The 19606-nt window shown below is 43.8% G+C and overlaps 1 protein-coding gene across 4 annotated transcripts; it reads right to left on the bottom strand.

Annotated features, from left to right (window-relative positions):
- Positions 1 to 1258: 1258 nt before the first annotated feature.
- LOC105006482 (calpain-15) lies at positions 1259 to 19262 on the bottom strand. Of its 4 annotated transcripts, none has more exons than XM_020050900.2 (16): positions 18706 to 19262; positions 17183 to 17808; positions 14956 to 15900; positions 14602 to 14730; positions 14374 to 14488; positions 13660 to 13868; positions 13312 to 13495; positions 12956 to 13179; positions 7369 to 7494; positions 6949 to 7101; positions 6105 to 6266; positions 2751 to 2876; positions 2547 to 2647; positions 2153 to 2298; positions 1815 to 1993; positions 1259 to 1509 (listed from the first exon to the last, which is right to left on the bottom strand). In XM_020050900.2, exons 2-16 carry the CDS (start codon positions 17392 to 17394, stop codon positions 1332 to 1334), a joined length of 3189 nt encoding a protein of 1062 aa, XP_019906459.2. In that variant the 5' UTR covers positions 17395 to 17808; positions 18706 to 19262; the 3' UTR covers positions 1259 to 1331. The 4 variants fall into 4 exon arrangements, with proteins under 4 accessions (XP_019906459.2, XP_010863367.3, XP_034151456.1 ...); XM_010865065.3 differs by having other exon boundaries at positions 18960 to 19262; XM_034295565.1 differs by having other exon boundaries at positions 17183 to 17383; positions 18960 to 19262.
- Between the last annotated feature and the right edge of the window lie 344 nt (positions 19263 to 19606).

Below are 19606 nucleotides of genomic sequence, written 5' to 3'. Positions count from 1 at the left end.
CCTGATAGGGAAAAAGATTTGACCTGATCAACAGCTTTGCTAGTGACTGTACTGTAGCTATTGATGGAAGAGTGTGGTCAAATGCCCTCGAGTCAAACAATGATGATGTTGTATAGATGCTAGCCAACTTATTTGAAATCCTTCTCAAACTTTAAATGTTTTATCTGCTCAGATGGGCCATTTGCCAAATAATTTGGTGAGTCAGGTTTGCAGTTCTTAGTCTATTCCATTGATCCATATGGGTTTTCTCACAACAAAAAATGTATTCATCTTGGAAAAACCCACCTTCTCAGGAATTCAATCCAAATCACACTTAGACAGAAAATGGCAGTCACTAGACCTGACAAATAAGTTGGCTACCTCACCCTATCCCAGCACCACAGAACAGCCCCCAGAATAAGGTGGACACATTAAAAAGACAATCTGGAGTTGCTACACAATTACAATGTCTAAATTAGTTGAACCCACTGATTAATGAAGACTATCACTTACAAATGCCTCATAAGCTTTGTGAGAATTTGCTCCAAAGTTTGTAAACAACATAAATGTAAATAAAAGTGGAAAATGTTCCGGCCTAATGGCCAAAAGGTTGCTGGTTCTAATCCCTAAGCAAAAAGGAAATAACCTAATTTCTCCAGGAAGTCTCACTGTATAAGCAAAATGACTGAAATGAAAAACATATTTCCAACTATAACACTGATCAAGGATGGTCAGTCCTTGCATCCATAGCACTGTCTATGAATTTTAGAGCGGTTGTTACCTTCCATTTTGTGCAGACAAATGTTTTTTACCTACAATAAAACACTAATGCTACTTTAAGTAAAATAAAAAAGGTAAAAGGTATTAACACTGAATCAGTCCCTGATTAGAAGAATGAAACCAAAAGTATTTTGGCCCCCAGGAATTGAACAGCCCCTGGTCCCTAAAACTCCCCTCTGGAACTTGAAGCCAATTCCAATAAATTTTTCATTGCAACCTTCTAATTGGATCCTTATTTGGACCTGGGAAACCAGTTGGGTGTAATTAGATTAGGTAAAAAAGAAAACCATCAGGCCCATGGATGAGATGAATACCTGTAGTAAGAGATGAATACCCTTGGTCTAGAGAAGAGGTCTCAAACCAGTTCCACGGAGGGCCATGTGTCTGCAGGTTTTTGGGTTTTCCTTTAAATTGGTTCCGAGTTCAGACCTAAACAACCAGGTGGGGGTAGAAACGAACCAATTAGTGACCTAATTAGTCAATTAAGTACAAGGTGAGAGTGAAAACCTGCAGACACTCGGCCCTCCGTGGAACCGGTTTGAGACCTCTGGTCTAGAGTGTAGAGTCCTTGGTCAAAGTGGTCGAGGTCGGTGGAGGCCTGCCGTGTGGTGGGTGAGTGGGGGGCTGTGAGTAGCCTTGTTAGGGGTCCAGTCACCCAGCAAGGCATGGACTGCCTTCCTGTGGGCCAGTCTGTGTGTGATGGAGAATCCGGCGTTGCCCTCCAACTGAGATAAAACCACCAGCACCTGTCTAATATGGAGATATACAGGCACAGGCAAAATAATTTGGAGTGACCAATTTGGTTGTTTTGGATTTTACAATGGCCGCTGCATTACCTGTCTAACACAGAGCTAACTAATTATATTCTATATAAACTATCTATATAAAGTTTTGATTGAAAGGCTGCAATAGATCTGCCACAACAGATCTGCCATTTTTTTATGCTTTGTAAAAAAATGACTGTACCAATTATCTTTCCAAAATGATAATCCAGATATTCCTAAATCTTGTAACTTAGCCCTGCTTTTTTGGTTAACTGTATTTTTTCTTTGTACCTATGAAGGGGAGGGATGCTGTCGATGGTCTTGAGGCACCCGCGCGTGGACACCACATTGAAGCTGTCACTACAGTCACATGACACGTGGAGGTGGTACCTGGGGTGACGGTTCTCCACAACCACCAAGAGACCAGCCCAACCATGGGTGAGGTAGTAACATGTCATGCCTTCCCGGCCCTGCAGGAGGCAACGGTGTGAAAGGTATAACTTGCTGGGTGTTTACTTTCTACGTAATTTCATCACTGAATCTACCTATAATAAGATTGTAAAAACTTAGTGGCACCAACATTCAAAAGTTGAACTTAAAAAAATGATGGTTTCTTTTGAAGGTCAAACCTCATGTCTCTCCCCGCGTGTTTCAGTCAGCAGGATTATGGCATCTGCTATGGTGTTGGCTGAAGCTTTGACAGGTTCCACCACTACTTGTCGGGAGCTGTAGATAGCGAGGGTGTAACCAGGGAGCCTCCGACTACAGCTAGACTCTGCAGGCACAGAAATGTTTCACAATGAAAGAGAGAGAAAGAGAGAGAAAGAGATATCAACATCTTGTCATACTTGAATAAGACAGCCTCGCTACACAAAACCCGCAACGACCACCCATAAAAACACATTGCTACTACAAACTCCACACAATTATATTCCTTATGGGTACAAAGTGGTTTATCAACACTTCATAATGAGAGGAAGAGAGTAAGTGCAACAGAGATGGTGTATGTGTGTGTGCTCTTGCCTGTTTGGTGAGCCTTAGCCTCTAAATTCTCCCAATGATTGAAGGCACAGCAGAGTACGGCGTACTCCCCAGGCTCCAGCATCACGTCACAGCCCACAAATCTTTTTTTGGAAACAATATATTCACTGATATTTGTTCAATGTACAAAACCTTGTATTAGCCACAACTAAAAACAGAATACTGAAACAAGAATGTTCCACCAACCTCCTGACGGAGCGCCTGCTGTGGGCTATTAGCTTGCCCAGCACCAGAACACTACCACTGTCAAACACCGCACGGAACACCAGGACACACAGATCCAGCAGATGGCTCTCTGCTGTATCAGAACGCCTGTGAAAGAAAATTACATAGTTTGTATCCAGAATGCAGTTTGGCTTAAAGCATTGATACACCGATCAGCCATAACATTATGAAATCCTGCCTAATATTTTGTAGGTCCCCTTTTGCCGCCAAAATGGCCCTGACCTGTCGAGGCATGGACTCCACTAGACCTCGGAAGGTGTACTGTGGTATCTGGCCCCAAGACATTAGCAGCAGATCCTTTAAGTCCAGTAAGTTGCGAGTTGGGGCCTCCGTGGATCAGACTTGTTTGTCCAGCACATCCCACAGATGCTCAACTGGATTGAGATCAGGGGAATTTGGAGGCCGAGATCAACACCTTGAACTCGTTGTTTTGTTCCTCAAACCATTTATACTTTGTGGCAGGGCGCATTATCTTGAGGCCAATGCCATCAGGAAATACTGTTGCCATGAAAGGCTGCACATGGTCTGCAACAATACTTAGGTAGGTGGTACATGTCAAAGTAACATTCACATGAATTGCAGGACCCAAGGTTTCCCAGCAGAACATTGCCCAAAGCCTCACACTGCCTCCCCCGGCTTGTCTTCCTCCCATTGTGTATCCGGGTGCCATGTGTTCTCCAGGTAAGCGACACACACACACGACCATCCACATGTTGTAATATAAAACGTGATTCATCAGACAAGGCCACTTACTTCCATTGCTCTGTGGCCCAGTTCTGATGCTCACATGCACATTGTAGGCATGTGGACAGGGGTCAGCATGGGCACCCTGACTGGTCTGCGGCTACGCAGCCCCACACGCAACAAACTGTGATTCACTGTGTGTTCTGACACCGTTATTATTACCAGCATTAACTTTTTCAACAATTTGAGCTTCAGTAGCTCGTCTGTTGGATCGGACCACACAGGCCTGCTTTCGCTCCCCACGTGCATCAGTGAACCCTGGCAGCCCATGACCCTGTCGCCGATTCTCTGCTTTTCCTTCCTTGGACTACTGTTGATAGGTGCTGACCACTGCAGACCGGGAACACCCCACAAGGGCTGCAGTTTTTGAGATGCTCTGACCCAGTCGTCTAGCCATCACAATTTAGCCCATGTCAAATTCGCTCAGATCCTTAAGCTTGCCCATTTTTCCAGCTTCTAACACATTAACTTCGAGGACAGAAGGTTCACTTCCTGCCTAATATACAGTTGTGCTCAAAAGTTTGTATACACTTGGAGAATTGTTAATATACAGCCCCCGGAAATAATTAAGAAACCACTACACCTTTTTCTTTCCTTTCCAAAAAAGTTGAAAAGGAAGGCTTTGAGTTGAGGAAGAGACCACTGCAAATTTAATGCTTCTGTTCCTCACTTTCCTTTTCAACTTTTTTGGAAAGGAAAAAAAAGGTGCAGTGGTCTCTTAATATTTTCTGGAGCTGTATGTACCATTTGTAAAGAAAACATGAGTGAGCAGACAAAACACATATTTCTTATGAGATTCACATTCAACTGTAGGTCAAAACAGAATGGCACAATCATAAAACAAAAAACGGCAACAAAGAAAATAATAACTGACCCCTGTTCAAAAGTCTGCATACCCTTAGTTCTTAATACTGTGTATTGCTCCCATGACAATGTGCAGTCTTTTGTAATAGTTGTCTGAGGCCACGAATTCTTGCAGGTGGTATAGCTGCTCATTCAGCTTGGTAAAATGCACCCAGGTCATGCAAAGTCTTTGGTCGTCTTGCACGAACCGCACGTTTGAGATCTCCCCAGAGTGACTTGATGATATTAAGGTCAAGAGACTGTGATGGCCACTCCAGAACCTTCACCTTTTTCTGCTGTAGCCATTGGAGGGTCAACATGGCCTTGTGCTTAGGGTATTGTCGTGCTGGAGAGTCCACTAGCATCCCATGTGCAGCTTTCGTGCAGAAGAATGCAATATTTCAGCCAGTATTTTCTGATACATGCTGCATTCATCTTGTCATACATATTCACAAGATTCCCAGTGCCTTTAGAGCTCACCCCCCAAGAAAATATCAGTGAGCCACCACCATTCTTCACAGTGGGGATGGTATTCTGTTCACTATAGGCCTTATTGACCCCTCTCCAAACATAACGCTTATGGTTGTGATCATGAAGCGCTATTTTGGTTTTGTCACTCCAAATTACAGTGTGCCAGAAGCTGTGAGGCGTGTCAAGGTGTTGTCGGGCATATTGTAACCAGGCTTTTATTGTGGCATTGGCGCAGTAAAGGCTTCTCATGGCAACTCGACCATGCAGCTAACTTTTGTTCAAGTATCGTCATATTGTGCTCCTTGAAAAAAATACACCGTCTTTTTCCAGAGCAGCCTGTATTTCTCCTGAGTTTACCTGTGGGTCTTTCTCAGTATCCCGAACATTTCTTCTGGCAGTTTCGGCTGAAATCTTTCTTGGTCTACGTGACCGTGGCTTGGCTCAAAAGAACAGTACTGACTGGCATTTGCAAGGCTTTGGAAACTTTTTATATCCGTTTCCATGTTTATAAAGTTCCATTACCTTTTAACGCAGGTCTTTTGGCAGTTATTTTCTGCTCCCCATGGCTCAGTATATAGCCTGCCCAGTGCATCCACGTGAGAGCTAACAAACTCACAGACTATTTATACAGACACTAATTGCACTTTAAAAAGCCACAGATATGGGAAATTCACTTTTAATTGCCATTTTCACCTGTGTGTGTTACCTTGTGTGTCTGTAACAAGGCCAAACATTCAAGGATATGTAAATTTTTGATCAGGGCCATTTGGGTGATTTCTGTTATCATTATGATTTAAAAAGGAGCCAAACAACTATGTGATAATAAATGGTTTCATATGATCACTATCCTCAAATAAAAGGCAGTTTCTTTGCATGATCAGTCATATTTTCAAAATCAATGCCAAAATTTCTCAATTTCTGCCAGGGTATGCAAACTTATGAGCACAACTGCATCCCACCCACTGACAGTTGCCATGATAACAAGAGTTTCAGTGTTATTCACTTCACCTGTCAGTTGTCATGTTATGGTTGATCGGTGTATATATATATATATATGCGTTATTGTTCTTTAGGCTGCCCAACCCTTTTTGTCAGGTGGGTGTGACATGGTAAGAAACATTACACAAGTGAGATTCCTGACAGTTCTTTCTGCTGAAAGACAAATTACCTAGTTCTGATGTCACAAAGTGCAGGACATTGACTTTGATACAAGCATCTACATTGACACCCACTCAAATGTGGGATTCCTTTGCGTACCGGCTCCCCTCCTGGAACAGAGCAAACTCCAGAGTTGTTCTCTCCAAAATGGTGAGAGAGGTCACAGTCACAGGTACACTGGCTCCTCGAGGGAAAATGCCTGATACTCTCACTTCTTGCCAGTCAGAATGGATCTTACAGATGTCCACGGAGTCAAAGTACCTGGACAACCGACATACATTGGCCAAACAACCCAACACACACACACACACACACAAGTTAGTATTTTTTAAGGATCCACATACATATAGAAATAGGTTTACTGAGGCATAGGCTTGTTTACAACTACTAGGACGGAGTATTTCATCCAGAACAGACAGTGGCTGGGACCCTATAAGGCGCACAACCTTCTCATTACTGTTATTTTGCTTTATAATATTATTTGTTTATCCATTTCTCACTAAATGTCATAGTAAATATTTTCAATAACAACCTTGTTTACGTTTTAGTAATTTAGCTCTTATCCAGACCAACTAACATGAACAATTTGGATTACATTCCTTCCTCAAGGGCACACATTTTTCACCTTTTCAGTCTGGGGATTCGAACCAGCAACCTTTCGGCCCCATACTAAACATCTGATGCGGTATGTCCCTATTGGGGCTGGTATTGGTGCTTCAATGCATGTCACTTAGTAGAGCTAGGGTATTCGGCTTAATACTTACAGGACCCAATGAAATTCAGAGACGGTGGACAAGCATTTTGCCCGCCTGGGTCTTTATAAACATGTAACGTTCCCCAAAGGAGCCTGGGGTTAATTGCCAACACCAACTTTTAAACTGTGCCTCCCTCCTCCCAGTAACTGGTAGGCAGCTATTTGAAGTCCACATTGACCAAGACCCACCTGATAAAGTCAGAGTACTCCATCCAAAAGAGGCCATCCTCTCCTCCCTTGGCAGAGAGATTCTTCCTAAGGCCTTGGGGCCAAAGGGGCCAACTATCCGACCAGGGGCCCATCCAAGAAAACCGGCCCCAGGGGTTCCGCAGCTGCACCAGCCTGACAAGGGAACGAAGGAGGTGCTGTGGGTCAATTTGACGTCGTATGTCAAGTAGGTTATTTAAACAATCAATGAATTGGCCAATCAGCCATCATCATACTGAGTATAGAAAGGCCATTCTACATTCAGCTGTTAAGTGTAATCGGTCATCAAGGTCCCCAGTTTTGTAAGGTATGGTCACGATATGCACTGACTATCGACCAAACAGTGTTGCTGCTGCCATGGAAGTGTGTTCCCCCTGCCTCCACTTTTTACAAACTCCACACCTGTAGTTTTCCACATCCCGTACATCCAGGATGGAGTAGGCGTGCCGTGGCCTCAGACCCAATGACTCGTAAACTGCATCATCCACCTTCATGTTCCCGCCCCCACAGGACGCACCCATCAGAAACCTAGAAGTAGGGTTAAAACATACAGGGCAGCAGATATTGGTTAAAAGTATTAAGCATGTTACAAAAAGTTTGCTGGTCTGAATCCCTGTGTCAACACTGTAAAAGAAAAAAATCTGTTAATGAGCCCCTGAGTGAGGTACTCATGTTAAGTCACTTTGAATAACATAGTGTGCCAAATTAATAAAAAAAACTAAAACAAGGGGGGATATGAGTTAGGGGACGATACAGACAGCTTGGGAGCACAGAACAGATGTGCAATGAAGCATAAGGAAGCAGTTCTTAAATTTTTTTTGCCTCAGGCTCAGAATCAAATGATATCTAGTCACTTTGTAAAATTACCTAAATTAACAGACAGCTTTTCATAGACTCTCTGGTGGTGAGAGAGACTACTACTGTTTTAGAATTCCGGTAATTTTACCTAATTTATCAAGTTTCCCAGGAATCCTGCTTGGATAATTTTGGGAATGTTCACCATATTCCCTTTTCAATCTCCCACCTGACATTTTTGCTAAATAACTTTGGGGAACGTACCAAATATTTACAACCCTAGACATGACTGTTAGAGATCAGCCGTTTCGTATAGTGGTTGAAATAATGATTGCGTACCCGCAGGGGCGCTGCCAGGAGTTTTTGGCCCCATGACAAAAAATCTAATTAAGCCCCCTCTGCGCAGCTGTTACTTATTTTTTGGGGTCCTTGTCAGTCATGGGCCCTTGGAATTGTCCTAACTTTCCCCCCCTATACGGCACCCCTGTGTACCCGGTCGTCAGGGGAGAGAGTAATTCAGTAATGTATTGCCGCATTAGATAGTCTTATTCATGAGGTTACAGACCTGTTCTTCATACACGATGCCCCACCACCTCAGTCTCATCTCACTCAATCACAAAGAAACTTCCAGTTGTTCTCACCTTAATATACATCCCAAACAGAATACACATCCCAGTACTGTAAGCCCACTGGCTAATTATTGTCGCACTTTGAATGAACGTGACTTTTTTTGTGACTCTTTTGTTATCGAAACATAAACAAGCATACATTCATACACTTCAACAATACCAAGAGCACCTCTTTGGAACTAAGACAAGGGATGTTGAGAGAGACCAGAGTCAGAGTATTTATTGTTTGTCCAAAGGGTGTTCTGTCTGAATGTGAAGATATCAAATCTATGAAATAACACATATTGAATCATGTAGTTAACTAGAAAATGTTAAACAGATCAAAATACATTTCATAATGTTGATTCTTCAAAGTTGCCAAACTTTAACTTGATGTCAGCAGACAATTTGCATTCTTCTGCACGAAAGCTGTGCATGGGACGCTCTTGGACTTTCCAGCACGACAATGACCATAAGCACAAGGCCAAATTGACCCCCCAGTGATTACAGCAGAAAAAGGTTCTGGAGTGGCCATCACAATCTCCTGACCTAAATATAATCGAGCCACTCTGGGGTGATCTCAAACGTGTGGTTCATGCAAGATGACCAAATACTTTGCATGACCTGGAAGCATTTTGCCAAGACAAATGGGCAGCTATACTACCTGCAAGAATTCAGGGCCTCACAGACAACTATTACAAAAGACTGCAGGCTGTGAAGGGGGCAATACACAGTATTAAGAACTAAGGGTATGCAGACTTCTAAACAGGGGTGTGTTAATTTTTTTATTTGTTGCCATGTTTTGTTTTATGATTATGCCATTCTGTCACGTGCAAGGTTGTGGTAGGACACAGGTGCAGAGTCAATGTACTTCAAATAATCCATTTTTAATAAAGAAAGAATCAAACACAACAAAAAGCAGCAACCAGTGCCATGGGTTATCTTCAACAGGGACAAAACCCAAAATGAACAACATCAGCATGGCCAACTCAATGAACTTAAATAGGGTCCCCAATTGGAGGCAATGACCAACACCTGCCTCCAATTGGGGAGACCAAAAAGGATTAGAGGTGGCTAGATGCCACCTCCTGTCCTGGCTATGCCCCGAGCCCAGCGCAGAGATGGCTAGGGGCACAGCCAGGACGTGACACATTCTGTTATGATCTACAGTTGAATGTGAGTCCCATAAGAAATAAAAGATGTGTTTTGCCTGTACAAATGGTACATATATCACCAGTTCTACAAGGATATGTAAACTTTTGAGCACAACTGTATGCTGAGCACTTTTTGGCTGCTTTTCCTTGACTCTGTAAAATAATTATTCCAAACCATCTCATATGGGTTAAGGTTGGGTGTTTGTGGAAGCCAGGTAACCTGATGCTGAAACCAGGGATTTTTCTGCCTAAATGTTTTTTAGCCTGCCCAAGACGAAAATGTCAAAAATAAATTGAAATCCATCCACTACTTCGATAAGAAAATATGTGTGCATTTTTTAAAGAATATGGCACTAAGGAGTGAAGCTGGATAGCCAATCTGCTCTTAACAAACTTGTTCTTCAGACCTTGTGCAGGAGTGTCTTGCAGCTACCAGCTACTAGTGCCTTAAGATACCTGTTTCTGTACTGACAGTGAAGATAACTGAAGTGAGAGTAATCGCACAGAATGAAGACCTTATCATGTCTATTAGCTACGTTGTCTATACATTCAAAAGTTAGCTATGGTAATGCTGCTGCCTGTATTTTAATTTTGTGAATAATCAGACAGATAGTTATATTAGGGGTTCATATTTAGCCTGTGAAACCATGTAAAAAGGCAAAATAACATTCTTTACCTCTTAGAGTAACAGGCCATAACTGGAAGCTATGTTAGCAAGGTGACCACAAAGCCTGAACAGCACTGACAGAACTTTTGAATTAAATGTTTAATAGAATGTAATAATCTCATTCATTTCAATAGAATTTTAAATCCTGGAGAGGGACGTTTTTTTCAAGACACGGAAACCACTAAAGCACTGTGCAGATCAGCTTTCTGCTGTGTTACAGACATCCTCAACACCTCACTGGAGCCATGCTGCATCCCGGCCTGTTTCAAGTCCTCTATTATCATCCCGGTCCCCAAGAAGCCAAGGTCACAGGACTTAACGACTACAGATCCGTCGCCCTGACCTCTGTGGTTATGCCACCTCAAGACCATCACAACCCATTACTAGACCCACTGCAGTTTGCCTACAGAGCCAACAGGTCTGTCGACGACACGGTCAACATGGCTCTTCACTTCATCCTCCAGCATCTGGACTCCCCTTGGAACCTATGCCAGAATCCTGTTTGTGGACTTCAGTTCCGCATTCAACACCATAATTCCCGCTTTGCTCCAAGACAAGCTATCCCAACTGAGAGTGCCCGAGTCCACATGCAAGTAGATCACAGCCTTCCTGTCCAACAGGAGGCAGCATGTGAAGCTGGGGAAGCACCTGTCTGACCCCCTGACCATCAGCACCGGCTCCCCTCAAGGCTGTGTCCCTCCAACTCTTCTCCCTGTACATCAACAGCTGTACCTCCAGTCACCACTCTGTCAACTCCTGAAGTATGCGGATGACACCACCCTCATCTGACTTATTTCTGATGGGGATGAGTCTGCCTACAGGTGGGAGATGGATCATCTGGTGTCCAGGTGCAGTCAGAACAACTTGGAGCAAAACGCCCTAAAGACAGTGGAGATGATAGCGGACTTCCATCACACTGGGTAGCTCCTCAGTCAACTCTGTAGTGCCCTTTCGCTTTCTGGGCACCACCATCGCCCTGAACATCACCTCTCTTACAAAGAAAGCTCAGCAGACTATGTACTTCCTGCGGCAGCTGAAAAGGTTCAACCTGCCAATGATGGTGCATTTCTACACTGCCATCATAGTCCATCCTGACCTCCATCACCATCTGGATACCTCAGCCAGAGCGCATCTTCCACTCTGCAGAGAGGGTGACTGGCGGCAATCTGCTACCTCTACAAGACCTACACACCTTCAGGACGCGGAGGCAAGCAGCAAAAATTGGGGCCGATCCCTCTCACCCTGGAAAAGGACTTTTCAGAACTCTTCCCTCTGGTAGAAGTTTGAGGTCTATCAGGACCAAAACCTCTCGCCACAAGAACAGTTTCTTTCCTGCCCACATACACACACAACCTCAACTGGACAAATCTAGAACCCCTCCCCACATACACACACAACCTCAACTGGACAAATCTAGAACCCCTCCCCACATACACACACAACCTCAACTGGACAAATCTAGAACCCCTCCCCACATACACACTACCCTCAACTGGACAATTCTTGCACCTTACATTATTTTTTTTTTATATTTAATTGTAATTTATTAATGCACAGTATACTGTTTTCATGCTCAGTCCACTATTCTTATTTGTTTTTATTTCTTTTGTACAAAATTGCTGCACTAACAGACCAGAACACATTCCTAGTTTGTTGTGAAACTTACTTGGCAATGAAACTCTTTCTGATTCTGAAAAGCCCCCTGTAACTTTTTTTTAAAAGGTTTTTTAGGTTTTTAGTTTTTAGATTGTAAACTAGTGAGCCAGTGACTGAAGCTAGGGCAGATGTGCTGGAGAAGGAGCAGGCTGAGGTACAGCCAACAGGAGTTGGAAGACAGAGTGGCCCAGAGAGTAGTGAGACACTGACTGAACCAACAGAGAGACATCGGTGAGCAAGATTTTGATTTAGGAATTATAAAAATACAATCCTGACCAATGAGCATATACAGTATACCTTCTTTGTATGAGTGTAGGTAGTTATAAAGCATTTAATAGATAGGGGCTTTATAAAATGTATTCAATATTTTCACATTACAATACACCAGCTTCATGGGACATGAAATTAGCTTTAAAATAACAACCATTCAAGAAAGGATTTAAAAATAGTATTAAAATATGGAGAGGCCCCTAAAATTATAAAAATATTTGGGTGAGGGGACCAACACTGCTGTGCACCTAGCACAGCATTGCTTTCACTGCATATAATGAATATTATTGAAATTACATATTTATTTTTATACTGACATATTGGGGGGGACAAATCATAGTTTTCCCAGAGATGGGGGGTTGTGTGTCCCCCGTCCCCCCCGGGATTTACGCCTATGGCCTAGCTACACCTCCTGACATGCCCCTGACCACGCCTACCACACAAAAGCCTCTTTCTGATCCAGAAAAAACCCTGGAACCTCCTCCTTGGTCAAACAGCCCTTACACGGCCAAGAGATGTGTTTCCCATGTTTCTTGGCCCAAGCAAGTCTCTTATTATTGGTGTTTAACAGTCTCTTCTGAACAGTTGATGCTGAGATGTGTCTGTTACTTGAACTCTGCAAAGCATTTATTTGGGCTGCAATCTGAGGTGCAGTTAATTGACGATTTCTAAGGCTGGTAACCTTAATGAACTTTTCCTCTGCAGCAGAGGAAACTGAGGTTGTTCCTTGTCTGTGGCGGTCCCCATAAGGGCCTGTTACAGCTTGATGGAGAATAAAGGTGCTAAAATTCTAGAACCTGACCAAACTCTCTTAGATTGCTTTGAGAAAGACTACCCACCCTGCCTCTTTGGAGCTAATCATCTTGGCCCAGATGAGTTCTGTGTCGATGGGTTCCTCTCTGGGGTTGGTGGAACTGACCTGGAGGGCCAGTGACAGACAGGGAGCGCCGGTGAGTGTGGCCAGGCCCTCAATGGCACGACCTGCCTGCAAAGCAAAGTAGGACCCATGGAGCTTGGCAAGTGCCTTTTCGATCAGAGCAACCCACAACTGCCTCCTTTGAGCCTGGGGATGAGAGGGGTAGATTAAGGTTATGTGCCAATAATATTGAATTTCTGTGACCTTGTCCTCCACCTTTCCTAGATTTTGAAGGAAGGTTTTGATGGAAGCCTATGAGCATTTGGTAAAATCCCTTACCTGAGAGAAAAGCAGATGTCCGGTGTCGTCGCAGGGCAGCATGTCGTCTACCAGCACGGTGGTCCAGGTCCCGTCTTTACAAAGAAGCACCTGGTACGCCCCCTGGTGGCACAGCGACCGTGTTACCATCACCTTCTCTACCAGCTCAGGACGCTCTGCCAGTACAGCCAGTGCACTCAAGAACCTGACGTCATATATATACACACACACACACACACACACACACACACACACACACACACACACAGAGACAGAGACACAGAGTAAACTAACAAGCGCCAGCTCTCCTGCCTGCAGAGGTTAAACCTAAAAATTACATTAGTTCAGGTCTCAAAGCTGGTAACAAACCAACAGTTTCCCAGAAGGCCTTGCAGGATGTCAGATGGTCTGAGTTTGCGGAAGACGGACCATTTCAGCCCTCTGTCTTTAACATTGCTGCTGTTGATGTCTTGGGGGCGGAGCCACTTTTTGACCCGCTGCTGAACGCCGTCCCCATCTGGGAACCCCACAGACTGCGGACCAGGTGGGAAACTATCATCCACAAATGTAACAGCATTCTGAGGGCAGAGACACATGGTACTGATTAGAAATAAATATTATGTGCAGAGCAGTGGTGTCGTGGTAACTGTCCAAGGCACAGGTCACACAAACAGTGACTGGAGTCCTCCCTTCCTATTGTTCTCCAATGGTGGAGTCCCAAAGGCTTGATTCTCCATTGCTGACGTGAACCTGTTCTATCATGTGAATGAAAATAATGAGAGAAAGAAGTTAATTTTGGTTGGTGTCTACTATAGCAGGTTGACCCTATGGGAACTGAACCTTAGCATTGGTAGCACAGCATTCCTAATAACACAGTGCTGCAATTATTGATATTAACCTACAGGTTAAAACCAGCAAAAATCAGTTGCAGAAACCTGCTGCCTTAATAAGCCCAGCAATATTAAAGGAACTGGTTGCCATTTTTGACAGCAGCTGGGTCACTGGTGCCCGGGATTAAGTTAATCTTCTGAAACTTTATACCTGTCAGACCTCAAATCAATCTAGAGCTCAGAGCTAACCCACCTCTCTGCAGAAACGGACAATATTTTCCCAGAGTTCCTTGGCTTCTCCCTCGTCGTTCTGACGTTGGGCCTCGGCCAGTATGCTCTCCTTCCTCCTGAAGGGTGTGGCCTGCAACCTTTGGGATTAGGTTTTGTTTATGTTGAACATACATCAGTGCATTATGGAGATTAGAGAAACAATAGAAATATACTAAATGTTATGCCATTCAATGGAAACAGGTAAAAAGACCTGCTCGGCTCCAGGCAGCGCTGGGGTGTGTGGCAGGCAACGCAGTGTTTAACCTTCACCTCGTTGAGAAGTGTGCATGCTTGGCATGCCCACTGGATCGATGATTCTTTCTCCCTTGATCTTTCCATCCTAGAAAAGGTCACACAATAATGACATTCATCCCTCAAGACCAGAGAACCTGTCCAGTAACCAGAAATCCCTAAGCTGGCAAAGTGGCAAATCAGTTGTTGTGTCCTTGAGCAAGACAGCTATCCGTAATTGCTAATGTAAGCCCCTCTGGATAAAAATATCTGATAAGAAACTGACAAAAAAAACGTATTAATAATGATTTCCCCCATCTCCCCCGATCCTCACCCTCCTTTCTTCGCCTCCTCTTTGTCTCTCACTCCTCCAACAAGGGCTGAGTGAGCTGAGGGAGCACTGGACATGACGGGTGTCTGTGGGGAAATCATCTCCTCCTCCAGGACACTGAGACGCCTGCTGCTGCTGAGGAGAGACTGTTCGGGCTCCAACAGCTGCAAGCCAGAGGGTGGCGACGTGGAGCTGAGGAAAGTCTTCTGAGGGGGTGGGACCTCTCTGCGACTGCACGTTACAGGGCGATTCTGCAGCGACGGTGGAAGAAGGCTGTCCTCAGGCATGGAATCTTCCCCAACGAAGGCAGAGACTGACGAAGAATCTTCCAGGTGCTTGGTTGGTTCCACGTTCCCTGCCAGGGTGCCCGTGTGCACAGAAGGCACCACCAGGGCCTCGACCGGAATGTTGGGGAGCAGGACTTTCCGGGGGCCGCCGCAGGCAGAACAGGATACGGACACGGCAGTATTCTGAAGGGTGCACCTTTGGCAATCCCAGCCCTGATGGTAGGCTACATGCTCAGTTACCTTGGAAGTTCCCCCCAGCCCACCAATCATGTCTTGATTCTGGCTTGGCGGCTGCTGTGAGCCTTCACAGGGCTGTTCTGGGTTTACTTGGGAGGGGTCTGGTGGTTCGGCACACCCAGAAGAAGGTGCAGGTAGAGGAATATCAGAGTGCAGTTTGGGTGGGTCCTGGGGACGGGCTGTGTTTTGCAGTGCTCCACACAGGGAACAGACATGACTGCTGGGGGGGTTGGTTAGTGTGCAGCAAGGACAAGGCCAACGACGTTCTTCCCTGTTGGTCAGACGTAGCAGCCGTCGGGATTCAGGTTTCTTGCGCGAAGCTTCGCAGACAGAACACCTAGCTGCGCCACTGGCATTCAGGAAGGTACAGCGGGCACATGACCACCTGCTGCTCCCACGGACCCCCATAGAACCAGAAGAGTAACTGGAGAGAGAAGATGGGAGGAACAGAGAGAGAGACAGATAGAGACAGACAGGGAAAAGATGGGGAGACAAGAAGAGGGAGAGATAAAGGGAAAGATTGGAGAAAAGGGAAAAACAATGTGTGAAAGAGAGTTAGAGGGAGAGAGAAAAAGAGGGAGAGAAAGAGTTACAGTCAGTTATGTGTAAGAGGGATATAGCTTTTGACCCAACAAAGAAATGAAATTGCTTTTGACAAGAAAATAATTATCATGTTGCTAACACAGCTAACCACACGGCTGTTCATATCCTATTTCTGGTTTCAGGTAACACAAAAAAAGTATTCATGCTAATGCTGCAGAATGTGTTTACCCTGCGAAATATAACTTTGGCATTGGAGTAATTTAGCAGACGCACTTATTCAGAGCGACTTACGGAAGAAATGTATGTAATTTGCCTTGCCCAGTGCAAAGCAGCAGATTTTTCTTTACCTTGTCGTTTTAACCTTTGATTTAGCATTGGGTTGAGGTTTGGGTTAGGGAAGTCTAATGAATCCCGCAGAACCACACATATTTGTTGCCTGGCCTTACATTTCTCCATCAGAATTCTATTTCTCAGCTAGATTCCTGGCCCAATCCACTGCAGAACAGTAAGCAAGCATTCATAACTGGAGTATAGTTATCTTACGATGCATAGATCAGCTGTTTTCTACCAGCATTAAAGGACCCAACTCAAACCAGAGTAGGGTCTGGGAAAATGCACACATCATGAAAACATATTACAGTAAGAGCGTTGATATCCATCTCAAAACATGCCATTTGGCTTGATAAATGACTATGATTACTCTACTTGCAATGTGTTATAAATAATGCAATGAAAAAGCAGTATACCTTTGGACAGCATATTTCTCAAATGCAAAGCTTTTGACCCAGTTATGGGTCACGATACAGCTTCTTGAGGATTTAATTTTGAGTTTTTAAGCGGACCGATGCATCACTCCAAGGCCCAAAACAGGACAAATTAGAACACAACATTAGGGATTTCCATAGCATATATGATGTGACATCCGTTAAGGCGCAAGTTAAACTGAGGTTGTAAGTGTAAGTACAGGTGACAGGTAGTCTAATGGTTAAGAATGTTGGTCCCGAAACTGATAGATTCCTAAATCAAATCTTTGAGAATCTGCTGTTCTGTTCAGCTTTGTGCACCTTTTTAATTTGGTTGGGGCAGGGTTAAAAATTGAGGTAAAACTGGACACAAAATATTCCTGCTAACCATCTGTGTCCAACCATAGTAGCCCAGCCTACCTTCGCTCACGGTGGCCAGAAGTGGGCCGCTGCAGCTGAAGAGCTGGGATGAAGCTGGCCCCCCAAACAGGGGTGCTCTGGCTGCTCCTCAGGCAACCCATGACAGGGGAGGGTACCCGGTCGGAGCCCCGACGCCCACAAGCTTCATGATAATCACTGTCAGGGTCCTCATTGAGGGAGGACGTGGAGCTCCCCATGGTTCTGAGTCTCATGAAAAGAGAGTTAACATGCACCCATGCTTTACTTCTTTGTCGTGAAGGGTGTTACAAAACCAAAGTCAAGCCTGCCAAACAAAATGAAAAGGTACTGTCCTGAAATGCTGACAGTAAATGTAACATAGCATAATTGTGTCTTTGGGTTTGGATGGACTGATAACCCCCATCATGCTGAGGTGTAGACCACAGTTTTCACACTGGATGCTAACCTGAACCAATTTAGGTTATTTTACTTTCCTTCTCATACTGTCCATGTGTCCACGTCAGCTCTGAACAGGTTGGTGTGGTTCTGCTCGGTCTGGTTCAGTCATTTAAAAAAAACTTCCAGTGAGTGTGGGAAAGAGTAGGTGTCCTCTTTTGCCTGCTGGATAGGCCAGCGGGGGGAAAAACACAATTCACAATGGAAAATCCCTGAAATAAAAGCAAGTTGTCAATAATATAAAGCTGGTTATTCCTACTTGGAACCTGTCCTGGACATCCTGACTTTATTCTCACTGTCTAGATCCACCTGGGAGCTATGATTGCTGATCTACTTAAGAGCTACTAAATAAAACTCCTCATAAAATTCTTTGTAGGTGATGTGTACATTTACTAAGAGGTTAAAAATGATTGAAAATTCTGTTGATCACTATAGGTAAATAGTCTTATCCCAGGTTGAATGTTTCCCTAGTGTGAGCGGCAGATACGTACTAGTACACCCAGGGCATGATGCCAATTGATCCCTATAGGCTATTATATACATATATAGATAGATAGCCCACTTCTTAGTAGGACTATCAGCATACAGTCCTGGAAGACAAAGTTGCCTTTTTTGTCTATAAAATGTCAGTAAACACCAATAGCCTAACCTTTACTTGAAGACTGACGCTAAGGGCCCCTATACGTTCATATTTTACTGGACCAGTCCACATATAATTAGGTTTGTTACAAGGATCAACTGGCGTCCTGCCCAGGGTGTAATATATATACCTGGGCAGGGTGTAATACATATAAATAGTATATTACTGTAATATATATATATTAATATATATATATATATATATATATATATATTAATATATATTAATATATATATATATATATATATATATATATATATATATATATATATATATATATATATATATATATATATATATATATATATATATATATATATATATACACACACACACATACTTATCTTCACCCAGAGTGGAACTAATAGTGAACTATTCTAAATTCCACAACAGATTAAGCTAATATCAAACAGTAGGCTAGCTATATCACCCGTGTTCAACATTTGTACACTGCACAGACTCATCTGACCTTCATTGCATAAGAAGATTCTGATAATGCCTTTCATCTTCGGGAACATCTATAACATCATGATTTATTCAGAAAGCATGTCCCGGTACTCCATACCGGAGTAAGGATAGGCTGTCGCCGAACTGTGTGCGGTTTTATTCCACGAGAGACTAATAAAACCTACCAATTCAAAATCCCATCAGTTATTTACCTACATCGATTTAAATCATGAAAACTAATAAACACAAAACCGGGATAATCTCGCCTGCGCTCACCGCTCACCACTCGTACTGTAGTGTTCCAAACGACCTCTGTCTGCTGCGGCGCTGAAAGTCTACCCGCTTTATAGTTGTCGGGAACCGTAGAGATATGCGGGGTAGTATGCTATCGTTTTCCTTTTGCATCAGCCGTCATTCTCGAGAAACGCGTTTGCCGAGTCAGGTATAATACCTGGGTTTACCGGCAACCATGCCGCGCAAGAATAACTTAAACTGAACGGTCCTGCCATTATTAAAACCTTTACGACATATAGTCTGTTTTCAGCGGCGAGTAGTAGGCTACGGAGCAGTGCGTTCACCCTATCACGCATCAGTGATATAAATAGGAGGGCAGAAAACCTGCCCATTGCACAGTGTTCTCGGAAGTAAATTCGCATTTATTTTATCCAGTGGTGTAATTGTGACTGTAGAGGTCGATATAGGCCTGCACCTAACAAAAAATATTGCACTTTTAAAAGTTCAGTTGAAGTGCATTTATTGCAGTCAACTGTGAAATGTTGGACACAATTGCAGATATGATGTAGTCAACAGTCTTCCCAGTTTTTGTGGGGTTAAGATTGTCGCTCTCAAATGCATTTTGTAATAGCCTATAACAGTGGCTCCCAACCCTTTTCAGTTACTGTACCCCCAAAAAGAATTTGCAC

The sequence above is a fragment of the Esox lucius genome, chromosome 11 (genome assembly GCF_011004845.1).
Source record: "Esox lucius isolate fEsoLuc1 chromosome 11, fEsoLuc1.pri, whole genome shotgun sequence".
Classification (NCBI taxonomy): Eukaryota; Metazoa; Chordata; class Actinopteri; order Esociformes; family Esocidae; genus Esox; species Esox lucius.
Note: the sequence above shows the minus strand (reverse complement) of the source record. Positions and strands in the feature narration are given on the sequence as shown.

What these genes read in the sequence shown, in the direction of transcription:
- LOC105006482 (XM_020050900.2), bottom strand. Translation starts at nt 17,394, where the DNA reads ATGAGACTCAGAACCATGGGGAGCTCCACGTCCTCCCTCAATGAGGAC. An exon ending in GACATCTGCTTTTCTCTCAG is followed by an intron (nt 13,180 to 13,311) that starts GTAAGGGATTTT and finishes TCTCATCCCCAG; the next exon opens with GCTCAAAGGAGGCAGTTGTG. An exon ending in GGCTAAGGCTCACCAAACAG is followed by an intron (nt 2,299 to 2,546) that starts GCAAGAGCACAC and finishes CTGTGCCTGCAG; the next exon opens with AGTCTAGCTGTAGTCGGAGG.